At 48.5% G+C, this 26,923-nt stretch overlaps 2 protein-coding genes across 11 annotated transcripts in view; one reads left to right on the top strand and one right to left on the bottom strand.

The window, feature by feature from the left end:
- SLIT1 (slit guidance ligand 1) overlaps window positions 1-5,534 on the top strand; it is a 170,077-nt gene extending 164,543 nt beyond the window's left edge. For both annotated transcript variants that reach the window (XM_060643067.3, XM_060643068.3), the window contains 6 exons: window positions 173-410; window positions 1,834-1,964; window positions 2,414-2,568; window positions 3,649-3,937; window positions 4,261-4,472; window positions 5,285-5,534. In XM_060643067.3, coding sequence (XP_060499050.3) covers window positions 173-410; window positions 1,834-1,964; window positions 2,414-2,568; window positions 3,649-3,937; window positions 4,261-4,472; window positions 5,285-5,523 — 1,264 coding nt within the window. In that variant the 3' untranslated portion in view covers window positions 5,524-5,534. The remainder of the gene's footprint in view (window positions 1-172; window positions 411-1,833; window positions 1,965-2,413; window positions 2,569-3,648; window positions 3,938-4,260; window positions 4,473-5,284) is intronic.
- The window catches only part of LCOR (ligand dependent nuclear receptor corepressor), a 157,732-nt gene that overhangs the window by 690 nt on the left and 130,119 nt on the right, over window positions 1-26,923 (bottom strand). For 8 of the 9 annotated variants that reach the window (XM_078434682.2, XM_078434681.2, XM_060643062.3 and 5 more), the window contains one exon: window positions 12,162-25,685. In XM_078434682.2, the coding sequence (XP_078290808.1) occupies window positions 21,356-25,685 (4,330 nt within the window). In that variant the 3' untranslated portion in view covers window positions 12,162-21,355. Of the gene's footprint in view, window positions 25,686-26,923 lie in introns of all 9 variants that reach the window. The other variant, XR_013550539.2, reaches the window with a different exon arrangement.

Raw genomic sequence — 26,923 nt, forward strand, 5'->3', positions numbered from 1 at the left:
CTTGTCTTCAGTATCCTTCTGGCTTGTTCTCTCGGGGAAAGTGTTCATTAGGAGCATCTTCTGTTGCTTTAAGGGTCCAGTTTCCCAAGATGTTTAGTGATTTCTCTCTAGGACTGTGGGAGAGAAAGATGTTGCCTTGCCCCTTCTTTGACCTGTATCTTTTCCCTCTCAGTGGGCAGTTCTGTGAGACCCCTCCCCGCCCACCTGCCCCCAGAAGCCCCTGCGAGGGGACTGAGTGCCAGAATGGAGCCAACTGTGTGGACCAGGGCAGCGGGCCGGTGTGCCAGTGCCTTCCAGGTTTCGGCGGCCCCGAGTGTGAGAAGTTGCTCAGTGTTAACTTTGTGGATCGGGACACCTACCTGCAGTTCACCGATCTGCAGAACTGGCCACGGGCCAACATCACGCTGCAGGTGCGTGCCCAGGGCGCCAGTCACAGAGGGGAGTCAGGCAGCAGGGGGCCGTGGCCTCAGGTCCGAGCATCAAGCGGCATCCTTGCCCAAAACTGGGAGCAGCCTGTGTCAGTCAAAACGCTTGGGATGTGGGTCAGGCACATCTGGAAATGTTATCAGGTCACAGAAGCAGTCTCAAGGCAGGGCCAGAAGTGGTCTCCTGGGTGACCGGGTCCTCTCCCACTATCCAGTCTTGCCTACTCCTGAGCTTCAGCCTCGAATGCTGCACATGGGTTTCTCCACGTGGCTAGGACAGGGTTGTCAGGGTTGGCTCTGGGCTTGTATCTTTGGCCACCTGTCCCTGGGGCCCTTATTTTGCCATTTCGTGTCTTGAATTTCATCTCAGAACATCAGTGTTTCGAGGGCAAAGAGCAGGTCCCACTTGAATGGCACTGTTTGCTAAATGTTTCTTGGGGAGGGAGAGGACAGTGCACATCACATGATAAAAGTTTGCGTCTCCTCTTTGGCCATCTCCCTCTTCCAACAGCTGCATTCCCTACCCTGGCAGCCACTTCTCTCTGTCCTCTTCTTTTCTCCCAGAGCCCTTCAGCCTCCCGACGTGCTCACTGTGCTCTCCCCCACTTTATCACCTCTCCTAAGTCTTGCCCATGTACACTGTCTATACTGCAACAACACAGCTAGCCCAACTGCTCAGTAAAATAAAATTCACCACACCCTCGCAGCCACTGCCTCAGGCACCTCCTGCTGTCCCCGTCACTGGCCTGTCTTCAGTCCCATTCCCATCCCTGGACCAGTCACTGAGTCCAGCGAAACGGGTGCTATGAGGTGTCCAGCCTGGGCTGTGTGCCAGCCCTGTGTATGAGACCAGGGAGTCAGGCTGTCTACCAGAAGCAATGGGGGAAGAGGGACAAGGCAGGATCATCGTTTCTACGGCTTCACAGAGGGCTCCCCCCACCAAGGCAACTCCAGCTTTTGCTCACACAGATTCAGACAGGTGCTACCTCCTGAGTGGCTCCTTCCAGGTTTGGGTGGTCATGGCTATTAGAGAGCCCTCTTCACCTTGTCCTCTCTGTGGCTCCCAGAGGCCCATAGAACAAGCTACCCTGCATCGATCTGACTTTCCTCTCCGGGCACATAGTCCTAAGGTCTCTTACCTGCCCCTTCTCACACGTCGTTTCCCGGCCTCAGCTGGTCTGTCTGCCTTCTCTCTGTGGCCCTGGCCAGCCTGGCAGTGGATGGGATTTGAACCAGGGGCTGCCAGCCTCTGTCAGCATCCCCTTGAGGATGTGTCCCCTGGGCAGCCAGGGGAGGGCAGCTCTACGCACAGCATCCCTCTTCCAAATGTGGATCCCCCATCTGTCCCACCTACCTGTGCCACTGATGGGTGGGGTGGGGTGGCAGAGAAAGTGCCCTTGCCCATCAGGTCTCCACGGCAGAGGACAACGGGATCCTGCTGTACAATGGGGACAATGACCACATCGCAGTGGAGCTGTACCAGGGTCATGTGCGTGTCAGCTACGACCCAGGCAGCTACCCCAGCTCTGCCATCTACAGGTAAGGCTTCTTCATGCCCACTGCCCTCCCTCAGGGTGTCCCAGGCCAAGAGCAGGTGGTTATCGGGACCTCCAGAACCTGGGCTGCCCATGTAGGAAGATACAGTGTTTGGGCCCATCTTGGAGCTGAGGCTGAGATCGAGGCCTGAGCAGTGGACCGACCCTTCCCTATCCTACTTCCTCCTCACAAGGGGGTCTGTAGTGCGAAGGGGAGGGGGGATAATTTGGAGACCCCTGCCCCAAACTGCTCACCTTTCCCTGGGGAGTCCCAAGAAGCAGAGCAGGAGGGGCCAGGCCCCAGGCCACCGAGTCCCCATGGTCTCCTCCCTGAGAGATGTTACTCCCTGGAAAGCAGCTGCTGACCAGTGGCATTTTTGGGGAAGGGCCCAGGCAGGGATGGGCTGAACTGAAGCCCATTCCCTGGGGTGGGGGCACCCCCTCTTCTTCTAGTGCTGAGACGATCAATGACGGGCAGTTCCACACTGTTGAGCTAGTCACCTTTGACCAGATGGTGAATCTCTCCATCGATGGAGGCAGTCCCATGACCATGGACAACTTTGGCAAACACTACACACTAAACAGCGAGGCCCCCCTCTACGTGGGAGGTAAGGACCTGGCCAGGTAGAGGCTGCGGCTGGCTCTCCCCAGGCCTCCCCATCAAGCAATGTGACAGCCATTCCAAGTGGGGCCTCTGTTGCTTTCTGGCCTGAGTTTTGCCAGGACAGCTGGTGCCCAGGCCACCGGACGACGGGAGCATTCCAAGCTGCCAGGGGATTGTCCTTCCTGGCCTGGAGCCCAGGCTGCTGTCAAGCTCAGACCGACCAAGAAGGATAGATGCCTAGGTTAGCCTGACCTTGGGGGAAGCCTGGAACTTTCCTAGCTCTCTTCCAAAGTGGGTACTTTCCCTCTTGTCTTTGGGCCAGAAGGGGCTTGTCAAGCATTCAGGGTCCATTCCCAGTCTTGGAGCTGCTGTGAGAGACCCAGGCACCCAGCAGGAGTCTCCACATCAGCTGGGACCTCCCAGCTGGCTTTACAGGCTTTGCAGGTTAAATGCCCCTGTCTGCCACCCGCCAACATTTCCAGGTCTGAACAAGTCAGGTTTCTGCAACAGTGGGGCTTTCTCAGTGCTGCAGAGGGCCTTGGTGAGACTGCGGGCAGGTGTGAAGGAGAGAGCCCTGGGCTCTACTCCCAACTCCGCTGTTTGTTAGTCGTACAACTTCAGGCAAATCACTGACCACAAGATGGGTTTCAGCTACTCCTCCCTCCAAGGGTTGCTGTGATCACCACGACAGCAGGTGACAAAGCAGCATACACCTTGGTTCCAGGCCCAGGTCCTCTGCTGCTTTTGGAGTCTTTGGGAGGTGAAAGCTGGTATCCCAGAGGGCAGGAAGGGTGAGGGCAGACTTTAGGCACCCAGAGCTTCCTTTGTCAGCTGGCCACTGCCAAGCCTGGCACCTGTGGGTTCTGGTCATTGAGGGAACAGGCTTTCCTTTTTTGTTTTCTGGGAAAGGAGTCTGGACCCTCCAAGGTGGCAAAGGATCTTGGCTCAGGGTTGCAAAGACAGAAAGACGGAGGCCGAGGGCGGGAGGGAACACTGTGGAGATGCCCAGTGGACCGAGGGCGGTAGGGTCAGACATGGTCTGAGCCTGACTCAGCCCAACTCTGCTCGCTCCTACCCACCCAAGGGATGCCAGTGGATGTGAACTCGGCTGCCTTCCGCCTGTGGCAGATCCTCAACGGCACAAGCTTCCACGGTTGCATCCGAAACCTGTACATTAACAACGAACTGCAGGACTTCACCAAGACGCGGATGAAGCCAGGCGTGGTGCCAGGCTGTGAGCCCTGCCGAAAGCTCTACTGCCTGCATGGCATCTGCCAGCCCAATGCCACCCCTGGGCCCGTGTGCCATTGTGAGGCGGGCTGGGGGGGCCTACACTGTGACCAGCCAGCCGATGGCCCCTGCCATGGCCACAAGTGAGCCTTAGCTGGGTTCGGGGAGCCCTCACCCCTTGCCCGTTCCTTTCCCCATGCTGAGGGCTGCTGCATAGACTGTATTTTTAACACCCCAAACTGGAACATGTGGCCCAGCACAGGGTTTTTTTTTCCATTTTTTCCCCCTAGTTTTCAGTTTTTACTAACAGGAAGAGGTCCCTAGGGATACAGAATCACATTTTTCTCCCTTTGTTTGTCTTAGGAATAGGATAACCTCCCCGGATGCCAAAGCTGGGGGTGTGGGTTCCCTGGGATTGGACTGGCTCCAGCCTATTCTCACACTACCTTTTCTCTGTCCCCTCCAGGTGTGTCCACGGGCAATGTATGCCCCTCGACGCTCTCTCCTACAGCTGCCAGTGCCAGGATGGGTACTCGGGGGCTCTGTGCAACCAGGCTGGGGCACCTGTAGACCCCTGTGGGGGCCTGCAGTGCCTGCATGGCCACTGCCAGGCCTTGGCCACCAAAGGGGCACACTGTGTGTGTGACCCAGGCTTTTCGGGCGAGCTGTGTGAGCAAGGTCAGGGGCCCCCCTCCTGACATGCCCTCTCCAGGGCCCCTCCCCACAACTTGCATTAGTGACTTGACTTTTCCTCTTCCAAACCCTGGCATCCCCTCTGTGCCTCCTCCCCTCCCCTCTCCTCTCCCACATCTTGGGCTGCTCTTGGGCTGTAGTACCCACTACCCTCTAGGCTCTGACCCCCACCCCCAAATGGTTCGTCTTGCCCTGAAGCCCCCTTATCCAGGGCAAGTGCCCCTTCTGGCTGGGGTCTCTCCTTATAGAAGGGGCTGCCCAGGGGAACAGCTCCTGCACAAACCTCAACATCTTGGCCCCATCACCTTGTGACCCAAGAGCAACAGGAAGTCTGAGGGTTGGGGACTCTTTCCCAGGCCCTCCCTGGCCCGTGTAACCCAGATGTTTCTGCTGGGACTGCTGAGGCTAGGCAGAGGGAAGCTGGAGAAGTCCAGAACTCAAGCACCTTCAGGGGCCCTTAGGCCCCTGCTCCTGGCACAGATTCCTTCTCTATTGTTCTCGCCTCCCCAGTCTCCAGCCTCCTCTTGCACTCTTCCAGCAACTGGGAGCCCACTTACCTGACAGCCTACTCTGTCCTGGAGGGCCCTGGCAGCTAGAAAGTTCTTCCTACTGACTGGCCTATGGGCCCAGAAGGAAGCCTGTGCATGTGCATGTCGGGTGGGGTCGGAGGTGGAGTCTAAGCGCTAGAGGACATGGTCCTTGGATGCGCCTCTCTGCTGCCTCCGGCCTCCCCGGGGCCGGCGGCGCTGGCCCATGGGTGTGCCCTGAGGCTTTCTCTTGGTGTCTGTCCTATCCAGAGTCCGAGTGCCGGGGGGACCCTGTCCGGGACTTTCACCAGGTCCAGAGGGGCTATGCCATCTGCCAGACCACGCGCCCGCTGTCGTGGGTGGAGTGCCGGGGCTCATGCCCAGGTCAGGGCTGCTGCCAGGGCCTGCGGCTGAAGCGGAGGAAGTTCACCTTTGAGTGCAGCGACGGGACCTCTTTTGCTGAGGAGGTGGAGAAGCCCACCAAGTGTGGCTGTGCCCTCTGCGAGTAGCGCCAGGCTAGACGGGGAGGGGTGAGGCAGGCGAGAGGGCACGGCTGCAGTGAAGCCGGGTGGCCCGCAGTGGGGTGGGGGTGCGGGCCATCCTGCCTGTTCCTGAGCGGCAGGGCCCTCTGGCCCCACCCCACAGCAATCTCTTGGGGGGGGTGACCAGGCCGGCAGCTGGGGGTGGGGTGGGTGGGCGTGGCCCGGGCTTTAGACCGCCCTCTCCAGAAGTGCCTTGCACAAACAGGCGCTTAATAAATATTTGTTGAATGAATGTGTGCTTGAGGTCAGGCCAAGAAGTGCACAGAATGATGACCCTCCCTGCCACCCACCCTGCTTGCCTACTACCTGGGTCTGAAGAAGGGACTGGCCCCTTCCCAAAACAGCCTTTCCCTCTCGCCGGTGGCCCACACTGCCCTCAGAAGCCCCTTGCCCCCTGTCCCCTGCAGATAACTTTGAAACCTCCCCTGGGGCAGCCAGCCAGGATCTCTGCTTTTTCTGTTGCTGCAGCATCTGCCAGCAGTAGGCCAGGCTGCACAGGGGAAGGGCCCCCTCCTGCTGGCCGGGAAGGGACTAACCCTTGCCTCCTGGGCTGATGTAGCACTAAAGCCACTGCTCAATGGGGAGTGAGGCTGAGGCTAGAGGAGGGTCCCTTAGGACCAGACCCCTGAATCCTGAAGTTACGAGTTGACCATTGTAGCTTCAAAAATGTCCACTGGGTCTGTTTGGAGTGGCAGTCCCACCAGAGAGGACAGGCGCTGGGGAGGTTCTTGGTTCCAGCAGAATAACCACCACCTCCAGACACCACCAAAGGGGCATTGGTCCTAGGCCTTCCTAGCCCCTAGCCAGCCACAGGATGCTGTCAAGCCATTGGCAGGGGCAAGGGGGTGTGGTCTAGGCTGCTTAGCCAGGGAGGCTTCCCCTCCCACGGAGACTGGGTCCAGACCCCCTCACCGTGCAGGCCAGTAGGGAGCAGTGGTACAGGCACCAGGAAACCTCTGCTGCCTGTCACTCTGGGCAAACGTTTTCCCCATCTATGGTCCTCTGTCTCCTAGCTGTCCCATGGGGAGGTGGTTTGAACATACATATGAGCAATGTAGACCTTCCCACTGTGGCTCTGGAAGGGAGGCTAGAGGAGGTAGAAGATGCATGTTCATGAATCACATCAAGTATTTATGTGCCTAACTGGGCTGGCACTGTGGGTGTTCTGCTCTCACGGACAGATATGAACTAATCGTAGAGCATCACAGGAATGACCAGGATGCCTGGGAAGAGTTGAGCCGAGCGAGGGCTCCGACCACTAGACACTGGCCCAGGCTAGGGCTGCTTACCCCAGGCGTTTGCAAGGAAGGACTCTGTGTTTGAAGAGTCACTGAATATGGGGCCATGTGACTACAACTTCCATGCTTCCATGCTTCTCTTCCATGCACAATGAAAACAAAGATTATCTTTGAGCTTAAATAGCAAGCTGGCTAGAAGATAGGTCACACGCTCCTGTCCAGATATCTCCCCAAGAGAGTGTGCCCCCAGGGGACGCCAGTGGGCAAGAGGAGCAAGCATGTCCCTTTCCTGGCTCCTTCCACCTGCAAACAGAAGACAGGGCTGGGGGAGCCTGCTGGGTGGGGCTGAGGTGGTAGTGCACCTGTGTCCTCAGCCACCATGGGCGGTGGGAGGAGCTCCTGGTGCTGAGTGGTAGAGGGCTGGAGCCTCTGACAACTGAGGAAGCCTGGCACGCTCCACTACACCAGGACTCTGGCCAGCGAGTTGGAGCCCTGGAAGCCCTGTAATGGGAAGAGGATCCTGCCCTGCCCAACTGCAGAGGCATTTTCATGGCTGGATCTGCTCCTCACCAAGGACCTGGCTCTATTTTCTTGTGGTTCTGAGCAGGGCCACGGTGCCCTTCTCCGTGGACAGCAGCCTGGGCCTCGAGGGCCTTCTCCTAGGGCTGCACGGCATCCCTCTCTTACCTACAGTTTCTGGACCACGTGGGACCCTGGAGAGCAGTTCTAGTGCTAGGCAGGTACTGATATATGGAGGAAAGTTCAAGTGCAGCTGGCACTTACCCCTTCCACGGAAGAGAGGTGTTTGGGCCAACCGACCCCAAGACACTTACCTTCCCGTGGTCACTGCCATTCCGACACTGCCCTGGAGTAGAAGTGGCTTCCTGGGCTTGAGGGGCACTAACCAGCAGCAGCCTCTTCATCTGCGGATGGGTGATGGCTGCCAGAAGTCCTGCTCTCCCGCTCCCGTGGGGTTGGGAGGGCAGAGTACGGGGTGTGCGTTCGCAGGGGGTACCCTGTGAGCTGGGTGTCGCCCCTACCCGCCCCTCCACAACACCCCGCATCTCAGCCTGGCCCCGCATGCACCCTCAGTGGAGCTACAAGATTGGGATCCACCACAAGAGTGAGGGCAGCAAGGAGCCACGTGGTGTGTCCCAGGATCAACGTTTCCTCAACCACCAACCTGCAAGTTGCTAAGGAACTGGACCACCGCTCATCTCGTCCGTCCACATTTAGGCCCAGGAGAAGGCTCTGGCGAAACCAGCTCCGATTAATCACCTCCACACCTTGTCACCCCTCTGATAAAGATAAACCTTCGTTCACTTTGGTGTCACCACCGGCTGTCTCCAACATGCACCGAAGGGACACAAGCAGGGCAAGTCCTGAGGTTGCTGCTGCTTTGGCAGCACTGCTGGCGACGGTGGCCGGGGCTCCCTGGGAAGGTGTCAGGAACAGGCCGGACTCGTCTCCTCTTTGCCTGCTGTTAGCCTAACCACGAAAGTATCTCTTTATACAGAATACTTAACAGATTCTAATATATATTTGTATTTCATTTTGTTATAGTATTTTTATATGTTAAAGTCAATTATCTCGTGTCTCGTTTTGATTTTCAGATGCTGTGTGGTAGTGACACTTTGTTTAGGGGTCTCTGTAGTCTTATCTGGATCACTCTTTTAGAGAGACTGGTTTAGAACAGGCCCGTGAGGGAGCCACACCTGCCCTTTCCCTAGAATTATTCTAGAACATGTTGGATATTGTCTGTTGTCTTCCATGTGAACATGACATTGATTCACTCAGGTTCTGCCTTGTTGATCTCTTTTTCTGCACTAAGGATGAGCCCAGGGCTGCTGACATGCAGATTCCCAGGGTTTGAGGGTTTCTAGGCTGCCCACACACTGGCCACAACCCCCCGATGGCTCTCAGAGGCAGCACGTGTAGGACACCTGCCCTTGGAACTCTCTGGTCTTCATAAAGTGGCAGAGGAGGTCGGTTCTTCCCAAAGGAGGAAGGGGAGGTCTGGGGGATGGCTTGGTCATAGCTCCCTGGGGATGTGAGTGCAGCGGCAGAGCCTGGCCCTGCACAGCACATGCAGAGATCTGGGCGGGGGAGGGGTCCTCGTCCTCATTTCCCCTCAAGTATCTGGAGTCACACCCAGAGTTTGTGAACAGAGTCACATCCACATTTAACCTGGCTCTGAAGGTTTTAGTTCACTGGGGCAACAGATTAGAAAGCAGTACGGTTTCTCAAACTGTCCTGTAAGGTTAACCTGTCACTAGAAGAGTGGTTCGTAGGGATCAGTGGAGAAAGAAAGCAAACACACTTCTACAGTAGTTCTACTACGACTCCAGACTGTAGAATTGCTCTTAGCAATTTTTTAGGATGCATGACCTGAGCATCTAGGTGAGGCCAGGTGCTGGCAGTCGGGCTGGGCAAGGCCCCCACCACCAAGGAGACCCACCTGGTTCTCCTCGGATGCCAGGATCAGAGACTGATTCCCCACTAGATCATGATGACGGTTACACAAGTCATACCTGAACAGCACATGGTCACCTTGAAAGTGGGCGGTGATGGTAACTGCAGTGTCTGCAAAGCAATTAGGGATTTGGGAGGAAATGTAATGAACTGGGTATAAGGAAGAAAATGGGTTAAAATAGGGTTGTAAGCTCAAGTGTCTGGCCAATAGGTTACCTAAGTAAATGGGCACCTGCCCTTCTGGCCCATCATTTGTATTACCACTTCTGATGTAGCAGCGGGTAAGAGACCGATTTCCCTACTGTTAAAGAAAAAAGGGACAAATGGCAGCTGACAGGGACTTCTGGTGACCTTAGAAGCACATTTTCCAATCTGCTGAGCTCTACCTGATTCGTACCATGCACTAACTTTATTAGATGTTCATTATGATTTTTAAAAGAGAAGCCAGAAACCAAATTTTATGTAAACCCTCACAGTTCATGTGTACAGATAACTTTTTTAAACACTGGGCTCAATAAAATACAACTGTGAGCCACCAGTTTGCAACCTCTGAATTAAAGGAAAGTAAGTAGCAACTTTAACAGTTAAAAGGAAATCCCCGACCAAGGAAATGAGCATAGCAGGGCTTGGTTGGGGAGTGGAAGCAACAGAAAGAATGACCAGGCTTCCAGCTAGAGTTGCCAAGTTTTCCCGAGATTGGTGCTAAAGCATGTCTGTCACCCCTACACTCTGTGCTCTCAGAGCTAATTTTAGAGACGTCTCCTCACCCCAAGCCAGTCAGTCTGCACCTCTCCGGCCATATTCTAGTTATCCTCCCATGGGATGAATATGGGAGGAAAAGAAGTCTATTTTAACCATGAAAACTCCTAATCTGGAACAAGATAAATTCTCCAAATTCAAGTGAACAGAGGTGGGGTTATTTTCACTGGATATAGTTCTGCATGTCAATGGCCACCGTCATGTAACGTATTCAGGAAACCATGGCTGACTCCGAAAGGAAATCACTGGCCCACTGGACCCTTACATAAACCCCTCTGAAGCAGAACTGAAAGAATATAGTGAAACAGGTCATGGGGCTAGTAAATGTAAATGCCAACGTTCTGCCCTTCCCCAACATGGGCTACACAGACAGCCGGGCAGCCCCCCTTGGCAGCTGTGCATATCACCCTGGTATTTAACAGTGGCTTACCTGGTTCACCAGGTCCCCCGCCCCTCAGGATGAAGCACTGGCACCTTTCCAACTCCACCATGGGAATTCCAAGGATTCATCCGCAGTATTTTCTTTTCCCCGAAGTTAGGCATACCTCACAAAATGGCCTCAGATCTACCAAACAACATTCCCTTAGGTCCCAACACCGTGGCCGAGGCAGAAGTATTAGAAGTATTGTCTTTTGGTTCCTTCTGGCAACTGCTCAACTTTGCCACAGGCTACAAGTTGAATCCTGGGCTTCAGTGCATTCTGTTCCCTGTCCAGTAACTACACAAACACACTTTAATATCAAAGAAGTTTAATACGCTGCAATAAAATAAGCGCCTAGAAAAAGCTCATGGAATAGATGTCAATGTTAGAGAAATCCCTCCCACACATCCTCTAGCTCCATACCCCATCCCTCAAAACCAAACAAGAAAATCTGAAACAACAAAGGAAATCCGTCCAAGCTTGGATTTCAGTGAGGGCCCCTTTACCAATAACAAGAACACAGTTTCCTACATGGCCTAATAGGAAAGTAAAACACAGAAGCACAAAAAGTCCACAAGATTTCAATATTTAAGAGACTTGGTACATATTCAAAGTTAAAATAACTCCAACTTTTATAGCTATACATATTGTTTTAAAGCAACTTAATATATTTTTAAATTTCATATATACACTCTCAAAGGTTCTTCAGGTGAGGTATGTAAACATTGTCTAATGAAAAATTTTCAATGTTTCAAACCAACAAATTCACAGCATACATTGAATTTTCATCCATTAAAGACACAGTATTTTCCTACACTCACTAACACAGTGGAAATCCAGGCCCAAGGATACACATCTATCATCCAGATGAACATTTGTAGAACTTCTCAATTTACTGCTTTTGGAAAGACCACCTGCACACAGGTTAGGGGCACACACTTGGTACCGAGAATCCAGAGACTCTCTCCTTAGGCATCTGGATCACTGGCTAAGACTCACAAGACAGCAAAAAGGAGCACATCTGAACAACTACAAGATTGACCTCGGCAATGACAACACTGGGAGGAACCAGAAAGACCTTAAAGGAACGGTAGAGATTCATCTTAGAGCTCCCTGGATCCACAGCCGGATCAGCAGCCCCTGCCCTAATCTCATTCTGAAGGGTCGTGGCCTAAAAAGAATAAAAACCCAACACGGCACCTGAGCTTCAGTTAAATTGCATGGGCCTCCTATGGCCCCCTGGCCCCTGAAAGGCATGAACTCTAGCCTAAAGTAGGACCCTGGGCTGTGCTTTTCATACAGGTTGGGGTTGAATTCCTTACTACCATAACGCATATGGGAAAATAATGCCATGAGTTCACAAAGACGACCACTGCCTGCACACAGGCACTGGCCGATGACCTTGGAGGAGCTCAATTTTGAAAACTACTTGTTCCCTGAGGGTAAACAGCAGGCTTCTATTGAGATTAAGTGAGGCTAATAAAGGGATTATTTATTACAAGGTAATAAACACGTGGGGAGCCTCAGGCCAGAGTTCTATTTTACTCGCACATAATCTACGACGCCCCCTCCCCGCCCTCCCACCACAGTAGTCACCTTCCCAATGACACAATATAGGTCAGTTTCTTTCCTCTTGCTTGCTTTCAGGCTCAGCAGTGGAAAGTTTTATTCTAACGCACCCACTTCAATCTAAAAAAACACTAGTGAAAAATTCCAAACACCGTCATAAATACAAAAGAGAAGACATATTCCAAAAGCCTAGAAAACTACATTATTCTATTAATGGTTATTCGGGTGTGGGGTATTTTTCATAAAGTTTAGGACGGTCACAAGGAGAGGCTGCTAAACAGCTTAGAAACCTGTTGAACTGGACACGCTGGGAGAGGAGGGACTGCCTTCCTTGCTCCCATCTAAACGGCTTAACCCCAGACATTTCAAACCCAGGCACAGAGGAGGATCACAGGAAGTGGGCTTAGCTTTCCAAGGTAGGGCAGATAGACTCAAAGGGCTTTTAACTGTCAATTTAAAATTTTAATGTAAAAAGTTCTTATGTTCACAGCCAAATGAGCTTTGCCTCGACTAGATTCTGGAAGCCCTGCAAATTCATGGAAAAATAGATCAGTTTTCAATCTCTATGCCCAATTTTTGATGTGTCTGGTGCTGGCAGATTTCTCATCCATTGCTAGAGTTGTAGGACATGAAGAAGCGTGCAGACGAACAGAAGCAAAAATTCAAGTACAGCCACCTCTCCGGCAAAGGCAAGAGGTCTTAGCAAGAGCTGTTCTACCCCCACCCTATCCTCTGAGACAAGGGCCAACGCAGAGCCCAGAATAAATTGTTATTACCTAGGATCTTATTGCTTATGGGCAACACATCAGAAAGAACACCTGGAAATCTGCTCTGCAGATCTGGGAACTGACCGGTTTATCATACATATATAAATATATATATATCATATATATATATCATATATATATGATATATATATATGATATATATACACACACACACATATTTTATATATATATATATATATATATATATATATATATATATATATATGGCATAACCAGATGAGAAGAGGGGGCAATTAAAGCTTGGATTTGATGTAGAGTTACAGATCAAATGCCCCAAACAGCTCTCAACCTGCTGGTTTTTGTTCTTTCTCCATGTGTGAACTGTGTTATGAAAGGAAGTCCACTGCTCAAAATATAGTCTTCTACAATACTACAATGCAAACCAACATCACTCAGAACATGAATCTGTATACAGCACGTGTAATAAATATTTTTAAAAAACTATTTACAACATTACTTCTTGTGAACATTAGATGAGAGCAAAATTTATTTCCTCCTGCAAAGGTTAAAAAAGTTTTGACGGTCTAGTTCAGTGCTAAATTCCCTGGCACCTAGTTACCCATTCACATTTCATCTTAAAATCAGATTTGCTTACAAATAGTATCTTAGAAAAAACATTCTCCAGCAATGCTGTTCAAGTGTCCTCCTCGTTTGTTAGAAAAGACAAAGGGAGGCCATAAGAAAATATGCAAATTACGGTTCAAGCGGATGAGAACCTCCCCCCACCCCACCCCCACCATGTGTCCAGTCCCAAGCTCTCTGGTCTTGGAGCCGTGGTTCTCAGTCCAGCCAGCTGCGGAGAATGAGAGTCACGGCTTAGACAGAGGTGCCCAGGAATGGGGCACAGAGAAGAGGAACACGATCATAAAGCATCCGTTCCGTTAAATCTAGGGGTGCTCTGAATTGCAGACCAAGACTCCTGAGAGGTAAAGCTGCACACACCTTAGAGCAGACGGTCTCCTCCTGTAACCACGGGTGACAGGTGGGGCTGGCCACATCTGCACAGATGTTTGCTGAGACAGGGAGAAGGGGGAGTGCAAGGGGGAAGACAAGGAGGAGGGTGAGGAGAAGGAGGGCTGAGGTGCTCAAGAGTACTGTCAAGGTGCAGAAGGAAACGTGCTTATCTCCCATGGTTAATGAATGTGAATAGGTGTGTGTCTTTCACAAACATGAGAAAGACTAAAAATACATCTTAATGCTTTCTTTAGGCAACCAGTGGTTTCTCCATAGCCCCACAGGTATGGGTTTGGAGTTCCTTGGGGTTACAACTAAGGCTCGTTTCCGTGGACAGGGTGTTGAGTGGACAGTTGGAAGGGATCAGCTGCGTATGCAAAAAAAGTGGGCAGCTTGAGGCAAGCCCCAATGCCATGCCTGGCACAGCCATACCAGTTGTGGGAGACTCACTTTGTTCTGGGATGGGATGACAGTGGATTCCCAATCCACTCTGCGTCTGCCCAGAGTGAGGGTTTTGAGGCGGCACCCTTCTGCCTTCACTGTGTTGTTTGGGGGTTCAATGGATGAGCAAGGTAATTGGGGAGGACAGGTGGCTAGAAAGAACACTTTTTTGGAAAGCCCTTTCGACAGTTAATTTTTTGTTGTTAAAATAAATACTTTCTATAGAAGCATTTGAACAGGAAAATACCACTATTTACACAGTGAAATAAATTCAACAGTGGTGAATGTAACTGTGTATTACACCGTGTATTTGAAACCACAGTCAAGAACACAGTCTCCTAGAACACTGGTGAAACTGATACCCTTAAGATACAGTGGCCTTAAAACGAATCCCTACCTGTGGTATAAACATACATAATTATGCAGATCTTGTTTGTATGGCATCTTTCCCACAAACTACCTCCCCAATACTACAGCTTCAGCTGCAAGACAGCATGAGGTGCAGATTATAGAAAACAAGTGGGCTGAAAAAGTTGATAAATTGAAGAGTATTTGGACTCAACGGCTAAATGCTGGAAGGAAAATAAAGGGATATGAAAAGAAAGATGCTTCTAGTATGACATGTATGTGCTCAGTGACATGCTTGGGAGGTATGGTACTGTCCCAGAGAAGATACCTCCTAGAAGGGGGCTGGGCGGCACAAGCAGAAGAGGAAGAGAGGAGGGGCCAAGGATGGCTCCTCAAGACGAGCTGAGCCAGGCCAGAGAGCTCGGAACTTCTTCAGACTACAGCTGCTGGTGTGCCAACAAGGGGCCATCAACATGCAGGTGTTCACGAGAGGGCGGAGGGAGGGCAGGCTGGACTCGGGTTCAAATGGGCACGGGGGTCATTCGTTTAGGTTCACAAGTAGTGGCCAGAGCTTGGGGAGTGAGCTTGCAAGTGTACAACAAAGGAAAAAGGGTGCTAGAGGGTGAAAGGGGCACGCCTGTTCTGGCCAGGGGAGGCACTGTTCTGGGATTCAGGTTCATTACCAAATCTGTTTGTGGGCAGCACTGCCACAGAGGAGACGTAAAAGACTTTGCACTTCTGGTTTTAACTACTTATCCTAGTAGATCAGATCACGATTCAACAAACATTCAATCAACGAAGAGGGATCTTTTCTTCTTCTTTAGTGCACAAGCATCACTCAGAAATAACGTGCAACAGCAGCTGTGTGCCGAGATGAACAAGTGAGACCCCCTAAAAGGAAGGATGTGGTGCAGTGCTGGATTATGTGAAAAAATGTTTGTGCCTAGCTGTCCTCATATTTTATCCTGAACAATGTACTGCAAGGGTCAGTAAAGCTTTTTGTAAAGAGCCAGGTGGTGAATATTTTACATTTTAGGCTGTGTCCACTACATATGGTTTCTGTTCCTTTTTTTTTTTTTTTTTTTAAATATAATCCTTTAAAAAATAAAAGGTAAAATGCATTCCTCCAACCTCCAGCATACTATAAGACCATGAGCACCTGTTTCATTGTTGTTGCTCTTTCATGGGCAGTCTATACCTTCACGTCCCTTGCCTACTGACCACCTTGCATTAAGTGGGATGGTCTCAGGCCGGTGAGAAAGCCTCTGTGCGTCACAGTGCTTGCCAGGTGGGACTAACTACACAGCCGTCCCTCTAGACAACAAAGCTGAGGGTGTCCCCTAAGCACCGAGTGTATGCCACCAGGGCTCTGGGAAAAGGAAGATCGGACAGACAGGAGGTAATGGAAGGAAACGACCAGCTTTGGCTCAATCCGAAGAGCAAAAGCATGAGCAAGTGCACCCTCTGCAGAAGTGCCCTGGGTGCTTCCCTGGGTCCCCAGCACGACAAGGCAAAGCCCTGCATCAGAAGTGTCATCAGAGAGCTCTGGGTTTCTGCTTGAGTGTGACTTATTATCTCTAAAGGAAAGAGGTCAGACCTTCAAGTCTTCCAGTATGTCCACTGTAGAACAAGAGGTCGAACTGTTCTGACATTTCACGGAATGAACTGAAGGTTGCCTCAAAAGGCTTTTCATAATTCTGCTTGTTTTAAATGCAATAATCTTTTTATTTTCATTTTTTTCCCTGAAAAAGGATTTGGGAGCAAGCCCAGGGAAGAATACTTACTGCTGGGGTGTAAGGACTGCCTTGCTGATGTGATTATAGACCCGATTTTATACTGACAGAAAAATTTCCAGTATTTCAGTGGGTATCAAGCAATAAGAAGACAAAAATTAATAGCTGAGAAGTCAAAACGATAACTGTCTGTTTCAAAATAACCGAAATAATCAGTGTTCTGGGGCCACTGACAGAAATTTTTTCACTGGCATGACATTCAACTTCCTTTGGGAAAAAACCAGTATGGAAGTTTATCCTTGAGTTCTGGGGGACGGGGAAGACCAACAGCCTGGAAGCTGACTGGATTTGATGCAAAGACATAATGTACAACTTCTCAGTCACACTCAGGTTACATAATATGCCCCAATTTTCTATTCTTTCCTAAAAGCACGTTCAAAGCCCCTAGTTTTCATTTGCTGGCTTGCCTTTAATAAAATAATTTTGAAAGGAAAGTATATGACTAAAAAAATACCAGTGCTGATACATTTTTAGTTTCCTAGAAGCTGGCCCAAAATATTACATAATAAATACCTTGGGTTAGTGACTGGACTTTGTTTTCCTTTCTGTGAAAAGGCTTTTTCCGTATCTAAATATCTAAATGAGAATACCACAGTATTCTCAACTAATTTTGAGAAAAACCAAATCTTGGCTTACCTTAGGAACAAACAAGACGTGAGGCCGGAGTCAAGTCTATGATAAAGGCTGAGTGAAATGAGAGGCCAGGCCACATTTACAACTCTGAAGCCCTGTTTGCTCACGGGGTCTGACTCTTGAGGCTAACAGTGGCCTCACTGTGGCTGCAGTGACGGGCGGTTCTAAGAAGGAAGGTATGAGGCTATGGCAGCTCACGAGTCAGGAGATGGCAGTCAGGGTGCTATAGCAATATACCGTGTCTCCTCTGTAGCAAGAGAAAATAAAGAAGTGTAAAAAGAAGAACAAAACTGAGGTAAGATAAGGGGGAAAAGAAGAAGAGGACAGAGAGGAGAGGAGGACAAAGAAAGGAGAAGATCAATCAGGCAAAATTTGTTAGTGAAAAAGGATTATTTTCTTAAGCAAGGAGGGTCAACAAACTTTTTCTGAAAGGTCCAGACGGTAAATCCTTTAGGCTTTGCAGGCCCTTGGTCTCTGCTATAAATGTGATACTCTGCTGGAAAGCTGCCAAGGAAAATACACGAACAAATGGGCATGGCTATGTTCTAATAAACTTTTATTTACAAGAGTGACCAGCCCATATTCTGCAGACCCTTGATCCTCTGTAAGCCAAATGACAGTTTGTGCGGGCTGACATAAAAACCAATAGGAACGGGTGTGGCTCCCCGGCCTAGCACCCCGGGAAATTCCAATACAGTCCCTGGTGCAGTGACAAGCCACCAGCCTTGCTGATGGTGGTACTTACAGAATCTCCGACCTGCATCATGTAGCACGCTGTCTTTCCCACTTAGCTCTCAGGTCCTTCAATCAGCAGGAATGCTGCCCATAGAGGGGGGGTGACAGCTTCAGCCCTCACCACGAATCCACCACGAGGCAGGAAAGAGACCAAACCTCAGTTCAAAGCAAAAGTCTTGAAGTGATGTGTTTCACTGATGTCCTATCTGAACAGCGTGTGATGCACAGAGGAGCCCCTCAGAAGCAGCACCTATGAAGAGACGAGGACCTGCACCTCTCCTAGCCGCACTACTGCAAGGATGAAACCCACAGTCCAAGATTACTGTTTTTAGATAAGGCTTGTGTAGAAATCTTTAATGAAGGACAGATGCAACAGAATTAACCTAAGGGATCCAAGGGACTAGCAACTGCAGATTAACACACACCAGTGACATTCCAATGCGGGAAGCCTTAAGAGCAGACTAAACGTTCATTGCCTTCCTGCTGTGCTGCAAGATTGCTATGAGGGAGGCCCTGGACCCTGACTGGGGAGCAGTTTCCATGTTGTCCTCCCAAACCCAGGGAGCCTGAAGGGCTAGAAAATGGGGGACAGAAAATGGGTCTCCTGAAGAGGGCCCAGCTCTGGGGAGCTATGGTAGAGCTTCAGTCATTGCTCCGCAGGCATCCTGCAGCTCTCCCAGAAGCTCAGAGGTAATACCGGCATTCTCAGGTCATCAACTTCAGCTCCATCACTGGGACAGTCAGAGTATAGGCCCAGGAGCAGAGTTTTCTTTTTTCTTAATTTGGAATCTGGAATGTGGGACAGATTGCCTTTGCATCTGGTGGCAAGCCATACTGTGAAGATGGCTATAAAAAGGAGGTCTTTGTGAGACAGGGGAAACAAGGGGGAACTTGAGTCAATTCCAAGTCTGGCTTGGAGGTGTCTAGGAGACAGGTTTGCCAGTATCGGCTGTAAGAGTAAAAGGGTGTTCCAGAGCCAGCCCTCAAGTTTGTTTGTTTGTTTTCCTTTCTTCTATTAGCAAAATTAACTGAATCAGCAAAAATGAGATTCAACAAATATAAAAATAATTCTAAGCTTTTAAGTGTTCTAATTACGTAGAATCCCAGTCTATTTAAATGCAGTTACTACTATAAAGTGTAAGTTGAGCCACTGCAGTGTATAAAAAAAGGCATACACATGCATACCTTTCCCCAAATGCCGCCTAAGACGGGAAGAAAGGCTATTATCTTGAAGCTTTTTAAAATGAAAAAGCACTTAGAAAAGTAATGGAATGGATGACAGACCTGAAACTGGAAGAGTTCCACCCATTCACACTGCCTCACACCTCTCCCTAAGTTAATCCAAGCACCGCTACAATGCAGTCTACGTGCAGCTAAGGGGGGCACCTTGAGTATACGCACAGGAGTCCGCACATGTCACATTGGCAGACCTCAGCTGGTTAAGTCACCACAAAAACAGTATCCAGTGACGACTATATGAAAATATTTTTTTTTAACTTTAAAACCACTTTTAAAAGATCAACCAAACCTACTCAAAAACATACTAATGCTTCTGTGCAACTTAATGCTGAGAAAGGGCTGCCAACATACACACTCAGCAGTTTTATTAATATAGGTAGCTCTTGAATGGCCAAAGTCAAAGATATTAAAAAGAAAAAAAGAGACTCATGGGATAGGAGACACTGGAAAAAAAAAAAAAAAAAGTCAAGGCTTCACTGAAGATAGTAAGCTTCCCTACCTATGAAATTCAATGCAATTTTCAATTTCCCATGAATCACATGCTTTTCTCCAGTCCTATCCAGTCATCAGAAGTTTCCATTATATACAGCAAGCTTTTCACAGAATGGGTAGAAGGCCTGTTTTATCATGATTTGGCTGAACTATACATGAAAAAAGTCCACCCGGGTTTACCTAAACAGATCTGAACAATCTAAATGGAAAACTTTTAGTAAAACAGACAGGGTGGCACCTGTCCACACAAGCCTACTTCTGTGACGGAGCATGTTAGAGAAGTTGGCTGAAGCTTTAACAACCAAGCCTTTTTTGTAGAGTGGCCCAGTGGAAATGTGGAAGTCACACTGTGTTATAATGGAGCAATGTTACGGGCATCAAGGGAAAGCCCATGCAAGCACCTCAGGCGTCACTCAGGAAAGGCAAACAACATTAGTTAAAACACCGCAGCTCTCAATTCTGAGCCATGGAATAGAGCCTGACGTGATAGAGGCGGGAGTGATACCACAAGCATTAACTACCAGTATGGCACTAACCAATTAGAATGCTAACACCCACTCTAACCATGTACGTTCACACTGGAGCACACCAGCTGAACGTCAGCTCCGGGTGGGGGGAGCGCTGCAGGCCCACTATGAGACGGGGCTGCTTCCTCCAACAGCAAAGTTGCTCTGAACTTTACATAACTCTGTGCTGTTTAGACCTTTCTGAGCCTCATGCCAAACTGGTTTTGGGGATACTCACAGAGACCCTGGGCCACATTTAAACCATCTGGCCTGTGCTAATTACCCAGCTCATGAACGAACGCCCTAGCACACTGCATGGCGACAAAGAATCTTACTGCAGAACCGGGGCTGGGAGACATCTGTGGCTAATAACCACAGGCAAATGCACATGCACAAACTCTTAAACTTTTCTATTACTGGAAATAACAACCTGGCTTTCTTTGAATATGGAAGTATTTGGGGTAAGAAAGAATATTAGAACAGTCACTCTTATCCTAATTGTCAAGTTACAGTTACAAGATGAAAAAAAAATCCTACATTTTTTTTCCCCCAAAGTCAGAAGAAAACCTCGTTTAGAGTGCTAGCAAGCTTGCAAGGCCAAAAATGAAAAGGATGGCAAGAATCAGTAATGCGAATCACTTGGGGGATGTAAATAATTTTTAGAGGTCATAACCCAATATTAACACCATGTGACGCATCTTCTGTCCCATGGGCACATAATTTAGAATACATTTTCTCAAATGACAAAGGATCAAAAGTGAGAGGAGTGACCAATAATAACAGAATATGAATTTTTAAAAAGGGGTAACAGAAATATTCATCTTTTATAATAATAATAATTTCCCTCTGCATTCTCTACATACCATAAAAGTGATTTGGTTTAGCTTTCGAGAATCATTGAAACAAACAAACAAGACAGAGAGGGAAGTTCACTGCTAGGGTTTGCAAAGAGGAGTGTCTGTTCAGGTACAGACACTGCAGGGTGGCTGCTGAAAAGCTACTTTTATGTGCATGATGGTGGTCTTCTCGGCTACAGTACAAGTGCTTGTGCATCAAGTATAAAATACAAGCCTTTAATCACATAGATCAGCTTTTTAGCTTTTGTAAATTTAAAAACAAAAAGGATAAATAAGGCACTGTACTTTTAAAAACTAAAACTGCTTGGTTCCAAGTTTAAAACCCAAGGAACAACCAGAATATAATATATAACTTCCCTTACTCAGCCTCAGAGAAAGACTCTGCAAGTTCCCTTCTCCATCTGAGATGCATTTTTCTGACATCTTAAATTGTGATGTTCTCCATTAACTGCAGATTTGAAAGGCTGGATAAGCTTATAAAAGCAGGTTTAGTTAATGCAAAACGAAGGGTTACTTTTGTAGGACAGTTTAATTCTCGGCTACCAGCCTTGCGATCACTTTGTGTCCAGCCGTCTCCGTTTGCCATGGGAAGAGTCCAGCTTTGCCTTCAGCTTTCGCTTTCTCTGGGCCGCACTGCTCTCTGGGGTTTTTGTCAAGGGTCTGGCCCGAGCCTTTCCACTGCTTTGCTTCCTGTTGGTGGCTTTCTGTGGCCTTGAAGAGGATTCACCTGCCCCCTTTTGCTTTGCAGGTTTCGTCACTGTGTCTGAGGCGGCTGGCTGAGCGGGTCTTTTGTTTGTATTTTCTTTTTCCCTCCTGGAGGGAGGGCAGTTCTTCCCAGGGGACTTTTTGGGGATCTTCACTTTATTCTCTTTCAAGGATGTCTTTTTGGGCAGTTGGCTGATTCTGTCCCTTGCAGCTGGCTTCTTGGCAGCAGGGGTTTTGGTGGATCCATCACTATGCTTTTCTTTGCTGGCTTTGACCACAGGTCCCTTGTCCTTCCTGTCCTGAGCGGTGCCGCTTTCTGTCCTCTTGCGTTTATTCTGCACTTCGGCTTTCGGCAAGATTTCAGACATCTGCTTCCCCTTCCTTCCCTTCATTCCATCAGTACTCTTGGGCTTAATGGGAAACCCATCTGCATCCACTTGCAGGGCAAGCTTGGGGGACATCAGAGGGTTGATGCATACACTCTTACAACTCTGTTTACTCTCCACAGCCTGTCCAAATGGGCTCTCCATTTTCTCGTTCTTGATCAAACATTGCTGGGCTCTGAGCTTTCCTCGAATATTGGAGTATTTTCTGAGGATCCGAGTACTGGCTGGGGTAGGTGAATTTGTGGGAGGATGGCTATTTCTACCTTCCTTGACTTCCTCTACAGTGTCTTCAGAATTGGGGCTGAGGCTGACATCACTGCCATCCTCTGGCTCCACTTGGTCAGGATTCTCTCGAAATTTAGCCCAGAGCTTCTGTGTTTTCCAATTGTTTCTAGCAGGAGTAGCTCCAGGAAATTTCTTCAAGTGTTTTTTCAAGCGTTCAGCCTGTAGTGAACTGGGGTACAGGCTGGACGGAGAGTATTTCTGAAGAGGATGCTTGACAGGGGGGATGTCTCCTGGAAGACGAGTGTTGAGCTTCTTCACGATAACCAGAGACCGGGTTTCAGTTGTCTCTAAGAACCATTTGCAAACATTAGACAACTTAAAGTTTGTCATAAACAGCATCTGAACAGGAGAAAACTTTTGAACCTCCAATGAACCCCGACATTTCCGTGACCTTTTTTTGCTTTTCCAAATCTCCTTTAGTTTATCTGACTTGTTCCTTGATCTTGGCGTTGGCTGGGCTTCCTTTTCCAACTGGATCCAACCTTTCTGGACTCTCATGTACTGAGCATTGAAGCTGGCAATAAGCTCTTGGTTCTCCTCCTCTGCACACCATTCCACAAACTTTGGCTGGTCATCTACCACTGTGTCCACATCATCCTCATGTAAGGGATCTCCACTCTCTGAAGCTTCCTTTTCCTTTGGCATTGGGTTTCCCTGTGTTGCTTCCTTTTCTGAAGTCACTTTTGCAGTGTCCAAGGAGTCCAGAGAATGAGTATGTCTTAGGTTGTAAGTTGAAGAGGTCAGTCTTGTAAGCCTCGGGACGCACTGTGGGGGCCCGGCCGCATCACCACTTCTACTATTTGACAAGCCATGTGCACTGGATGGCACATCGCTCTGGTCACCTTTATGCTGGGTGTTTGCACTGCCAACCTCATTCACAACCTCCTCCGTATCATGTGCAGGAATTGGTTCTGGCTTCTCTTTTGATTGTTCTGGGAAAGTACATGGAATATTTTCTGAGGGAGCATGAGCATTTTTCTCACCTAACTTAGACTGAACATAGATTTCCAGTCTTTCTCCAGGCAGGGGCTGGCCTACTGTGGTTATAGGATCACCGCAGGGGAAAATACCTCCTTCTTCCCCTTTGACCTCTTTAGCCAGCATGTTTTTAAAAGTCTGCCTGGTGATGATCCCACCTTCTTTGCCCTCCTGCTCGGCATCTTTCTCAGAGGGCTTTTCATGGACCTCTGGGTTTTCAGTGTCCTCCAAAGCTTTTGTATGGAAACCGTCAGCCAGAAGACTCTCAGGTGTTGTCTCACCAGGGCACCCTTCCTTTTTAGAACGTTTCATAACAGGATTTTTGGAAACCTTGATCTCAGGACTAGCAGAGGAAGACTCTGAACTTTGACTTCTTAGGCACCTATCAGCAGAAGAGGGATCAGAAAGCTGACTTCTTAGGCACCTGTCAGAGGCCTCAGGGAGTTTTTTAACTTTTTTCTTCTTGTCCAGATTCTCTTCGGGTGAGTCAATGTTTTGATCACACATGTCTCTTTCTGAAGAATGTTTTACGTTACTGCCCTGTCCCTCTAATTTTCCTGTACCACCTGCTGTCTCACTTTCCTCAATTTCGTTGGGGTTTTCATTAGTAAAAGTGCTGCTTTCCTTCAAGAGTGGGTCGGTATCTAGCTCCTGAGTGTCTTCAGTCTCAGCCTCAGTACTGATGCTTTGGTTGTCTTCAGCTTTTCCCAGGCTCAGAGGAGGCTCCAAGCCCACTGGAGGACTCTGACTTTCTGAGCAAGGAGGACCTTCCTCTCTACTGACTGTTTCAGGAGAAGAATGAGGCCCGGAAACAACATCTTCATTGCCTCCCTCAGAAGTGCTCTCAATAGAGGAAACCAGGTGACAGTCTTGGGTGACAGTCCCCTCCTTGATTTCCAGCAGTTCGACTGGCTGCTGGTCTCGTTCAGGGGAAGCTATCCCACTTGCTGTGGGAGTTGAGACCATGGAGCTGCCTTCTGGCGTGTCCTCTTTGGGAAGGTGAACAGGGAGAGGCGACACCAGGCTGGAGGCTGTTGTTTCCTTTGACCTAGGAGAGCTGCTCGGATTTGGTTTATTTGTCACGGGGCAAACCTCAGGCTCTTGAGATTCCTTTTCCGAGGAAGCATCTCTGTCTCCTTCCTTAAGGGAGATTATTTCTTTACTAGGTTCTTCGTGGTCATCATCTCTGGGATGCTGCACATCCACGGCGGGTCCAGGGGCTGAAAGTGTAAGGGTCTGCTTGGGAGTGACCACTGCCTCCGGCTCCAGGGTTGAACAGCTCGCTTTTTCTTGGGAGTGTAAATTTCTGGCCAGTGTGCGAACAGTTGGCAGCTCACAACAATCACCATTGAAAAAGTATCCCCGAGTACTCTTTCTGGCTGTTTTCCGAGAGGATAATATTGATCTTTGATTCTCAAAGTGGCATTCTGTTATTGGCTGACTGATATAAACGACATCACACTGGTTATCATAATCGTTTATCCTCAACCCTGATGCCCTTTTACTTTTCCGAGCTGTCTTAATGGAGGTCGAGATCATCTTGGTTCGTGAATGTCCATTAGATGCTTTGTGTACAGCTGGCATAGGGCTGGGGGCTAACCAACCATCTTTGGAATGATCAAACTGGCCCTTATCACTGGGATGTAAATGATAACTCACCTTATTTCTTCCTAGTGAGTGAAGATGGTTCTCTTGCTTTGGCCTTGAATCTTGTTCACTGGACTCTAACTCCTGGCGCAAAGGTGTTTTTGAGCTACACAGTAAAGCGTTCTCTTTGTCAGCAGTTCTAGGTGAATTCCCCATAAACCCTGAGTCCCAAGCCTCTTCTGATAAAGCTTTGAATGAATTTCTCTGAGAAATAATACAGCTGTTGCTCTCCTCACTATTCTCAGCTGCCCCTTTTACTGCAATTAGACTTTCTACTAAAGCTGAGCTCTGCATATGGTCTTTACCATCCTCGCGAATTTTCACATTTGTGTCTTGCTCCTGTCCAGTGGTTTGCCCCTCCAAGCTCTTAGAGATGTGGTGGGAGTTTAATGAGGAAGAATTAGATGCAGTGAGGTATCCCAGAGTGGAACTATCCGTTGAACTACCAGAATTAGGTTTAGTGGTTGGAAGTTCAGAGGAATCTTTCTGGGTAACAGCCAAGGCATTCTCTCTCCCATCTACAGACTTTATCTCGGGAGGAGGCTCCTTCAGGGCCTGTTCTGTCACGCGTAGAGGGCTGTGAGAGTCCGATGAGTCTACGAACAAATCTACAGAAGTAGGAGACTTCCTATCGAGACACACAGTATCCTTTTCCTTATGTTTGGTGCCTAGTTGGGCACAGCCGGCACTGCAAGTGGATGCGTCCATTGCTCCAGAATCAGGGTGCAGGTCCTCGTGGCCTGGCTGGGATTCAGTGTACAGATCGTTCAGAACACGAATGAACTGCTTCTGATGATGAGTGCACAGTTTGACCATAAACTTCTCCAGCGGGGACTTCGACTGATTGTTAGAATCTACTGCTAGAGCCTCTGTTGAATTCTCACTAGACAGACAAAGAGAAAGAAGAAATTAGTATGGTCATTCTCCAAAGAAAATTTTTACCCTATGAAATTCACCAGACGTTACTCATGTTGTAAAGAGAATGGACACTCTAAAACTGCTTCTAAGTGCCCAGGTAAATTTGATTCCATAAATGAGGGGTATTTACCTAATTAAAATATAAGGCTAGCCCTGTTATATTCTCAAATTTTAGTAACATCCTTCATACCTTTTAAGAGATCCTTCACAGTTATTTTTATCTTATAGAGAAGAAATATCATTGAGAATAATTTTTTGGAAAATAAAATTTTGGCTACATTAACTCCAGTTGGTCAACATATACTTTTGTTTTAGACCTGGGTATTTCTGTTAAATAATCATTAATTTGTAAGTCCACAACACTGACAAAAACTCAGACACACTATATTGCAAACCTTAGTTTGGAAATATTTAGGGAAATTATAGTTTTAACATGGTTTCTCAGCATGACTAATTGGTTGGACTTATAATTCTGCAAACAGTAATACAGGAACCCTTCTGCTCCCTTCCTGGGGCAATGAGAAATAGAGATCAATAATTTCATAATTCAAATACACTGAAAGATGCAATTATAAGCAGCCTACGTTGGCCTCCTACCTTCCTCACACCCCTCTGGCCTCTGAAGCAGTGTGCTTTTAATGGAAAGAGCACAGATTGTGGAATATGATAAACTCACATTCTACTTCTAGCTCTGACATTTACTATCTACAGGCTCTTAGGTAAATTACTTAACCTCTCTGAACCTTGGTTTCCTCATCTGGAGTTGGAACTCAGTATTGATATTTCAAAGGATTGTTGTGAGATGTCAGAAAGCACACACAAAGCACAAAGCACAAAAGAACAGGCACTCCCCCTTTCTTGACTCAGGGAGATTTTTAAGACCAGGTGGTAAAAAGCTGCTGAAACATGTCTAAATACAAAACCAAACCAAACCAAACTATCGGTCAAATCTGTCGTTTAAACTACTCTTCATGAAGGAAGATTCCACTATGTTTTTATTTTCACAACTAGCAAGACAGCAGTTTTAGTCAGCGGTGCCATGGGTATCTGAAAGGACCTATGTGAGACTACAGAATGTAGTCTTCTACATGTCTTAGCAGATGCCTACTTTAAATTTGAAATTGGTCACTGAATTGTGAATAAACCAAGAAAAAAAGATTCTTTCATGCAAACTACATATCAGATAAAGGGTTAGTATCCAAA

This window comes from Panthera onca, chromosome D2 (assembly GCF_046562875.1).
Source record: "Panthera onca isolate mPanOnc1 chromosome D2, mPanOnc1 haplotype 2, whole genome shotgun sequence".
NCBI lineage: Eukaryota > Metazoa > Chordata > Mammalia > Carnivora > Felidae > Panthera > Panthera onca.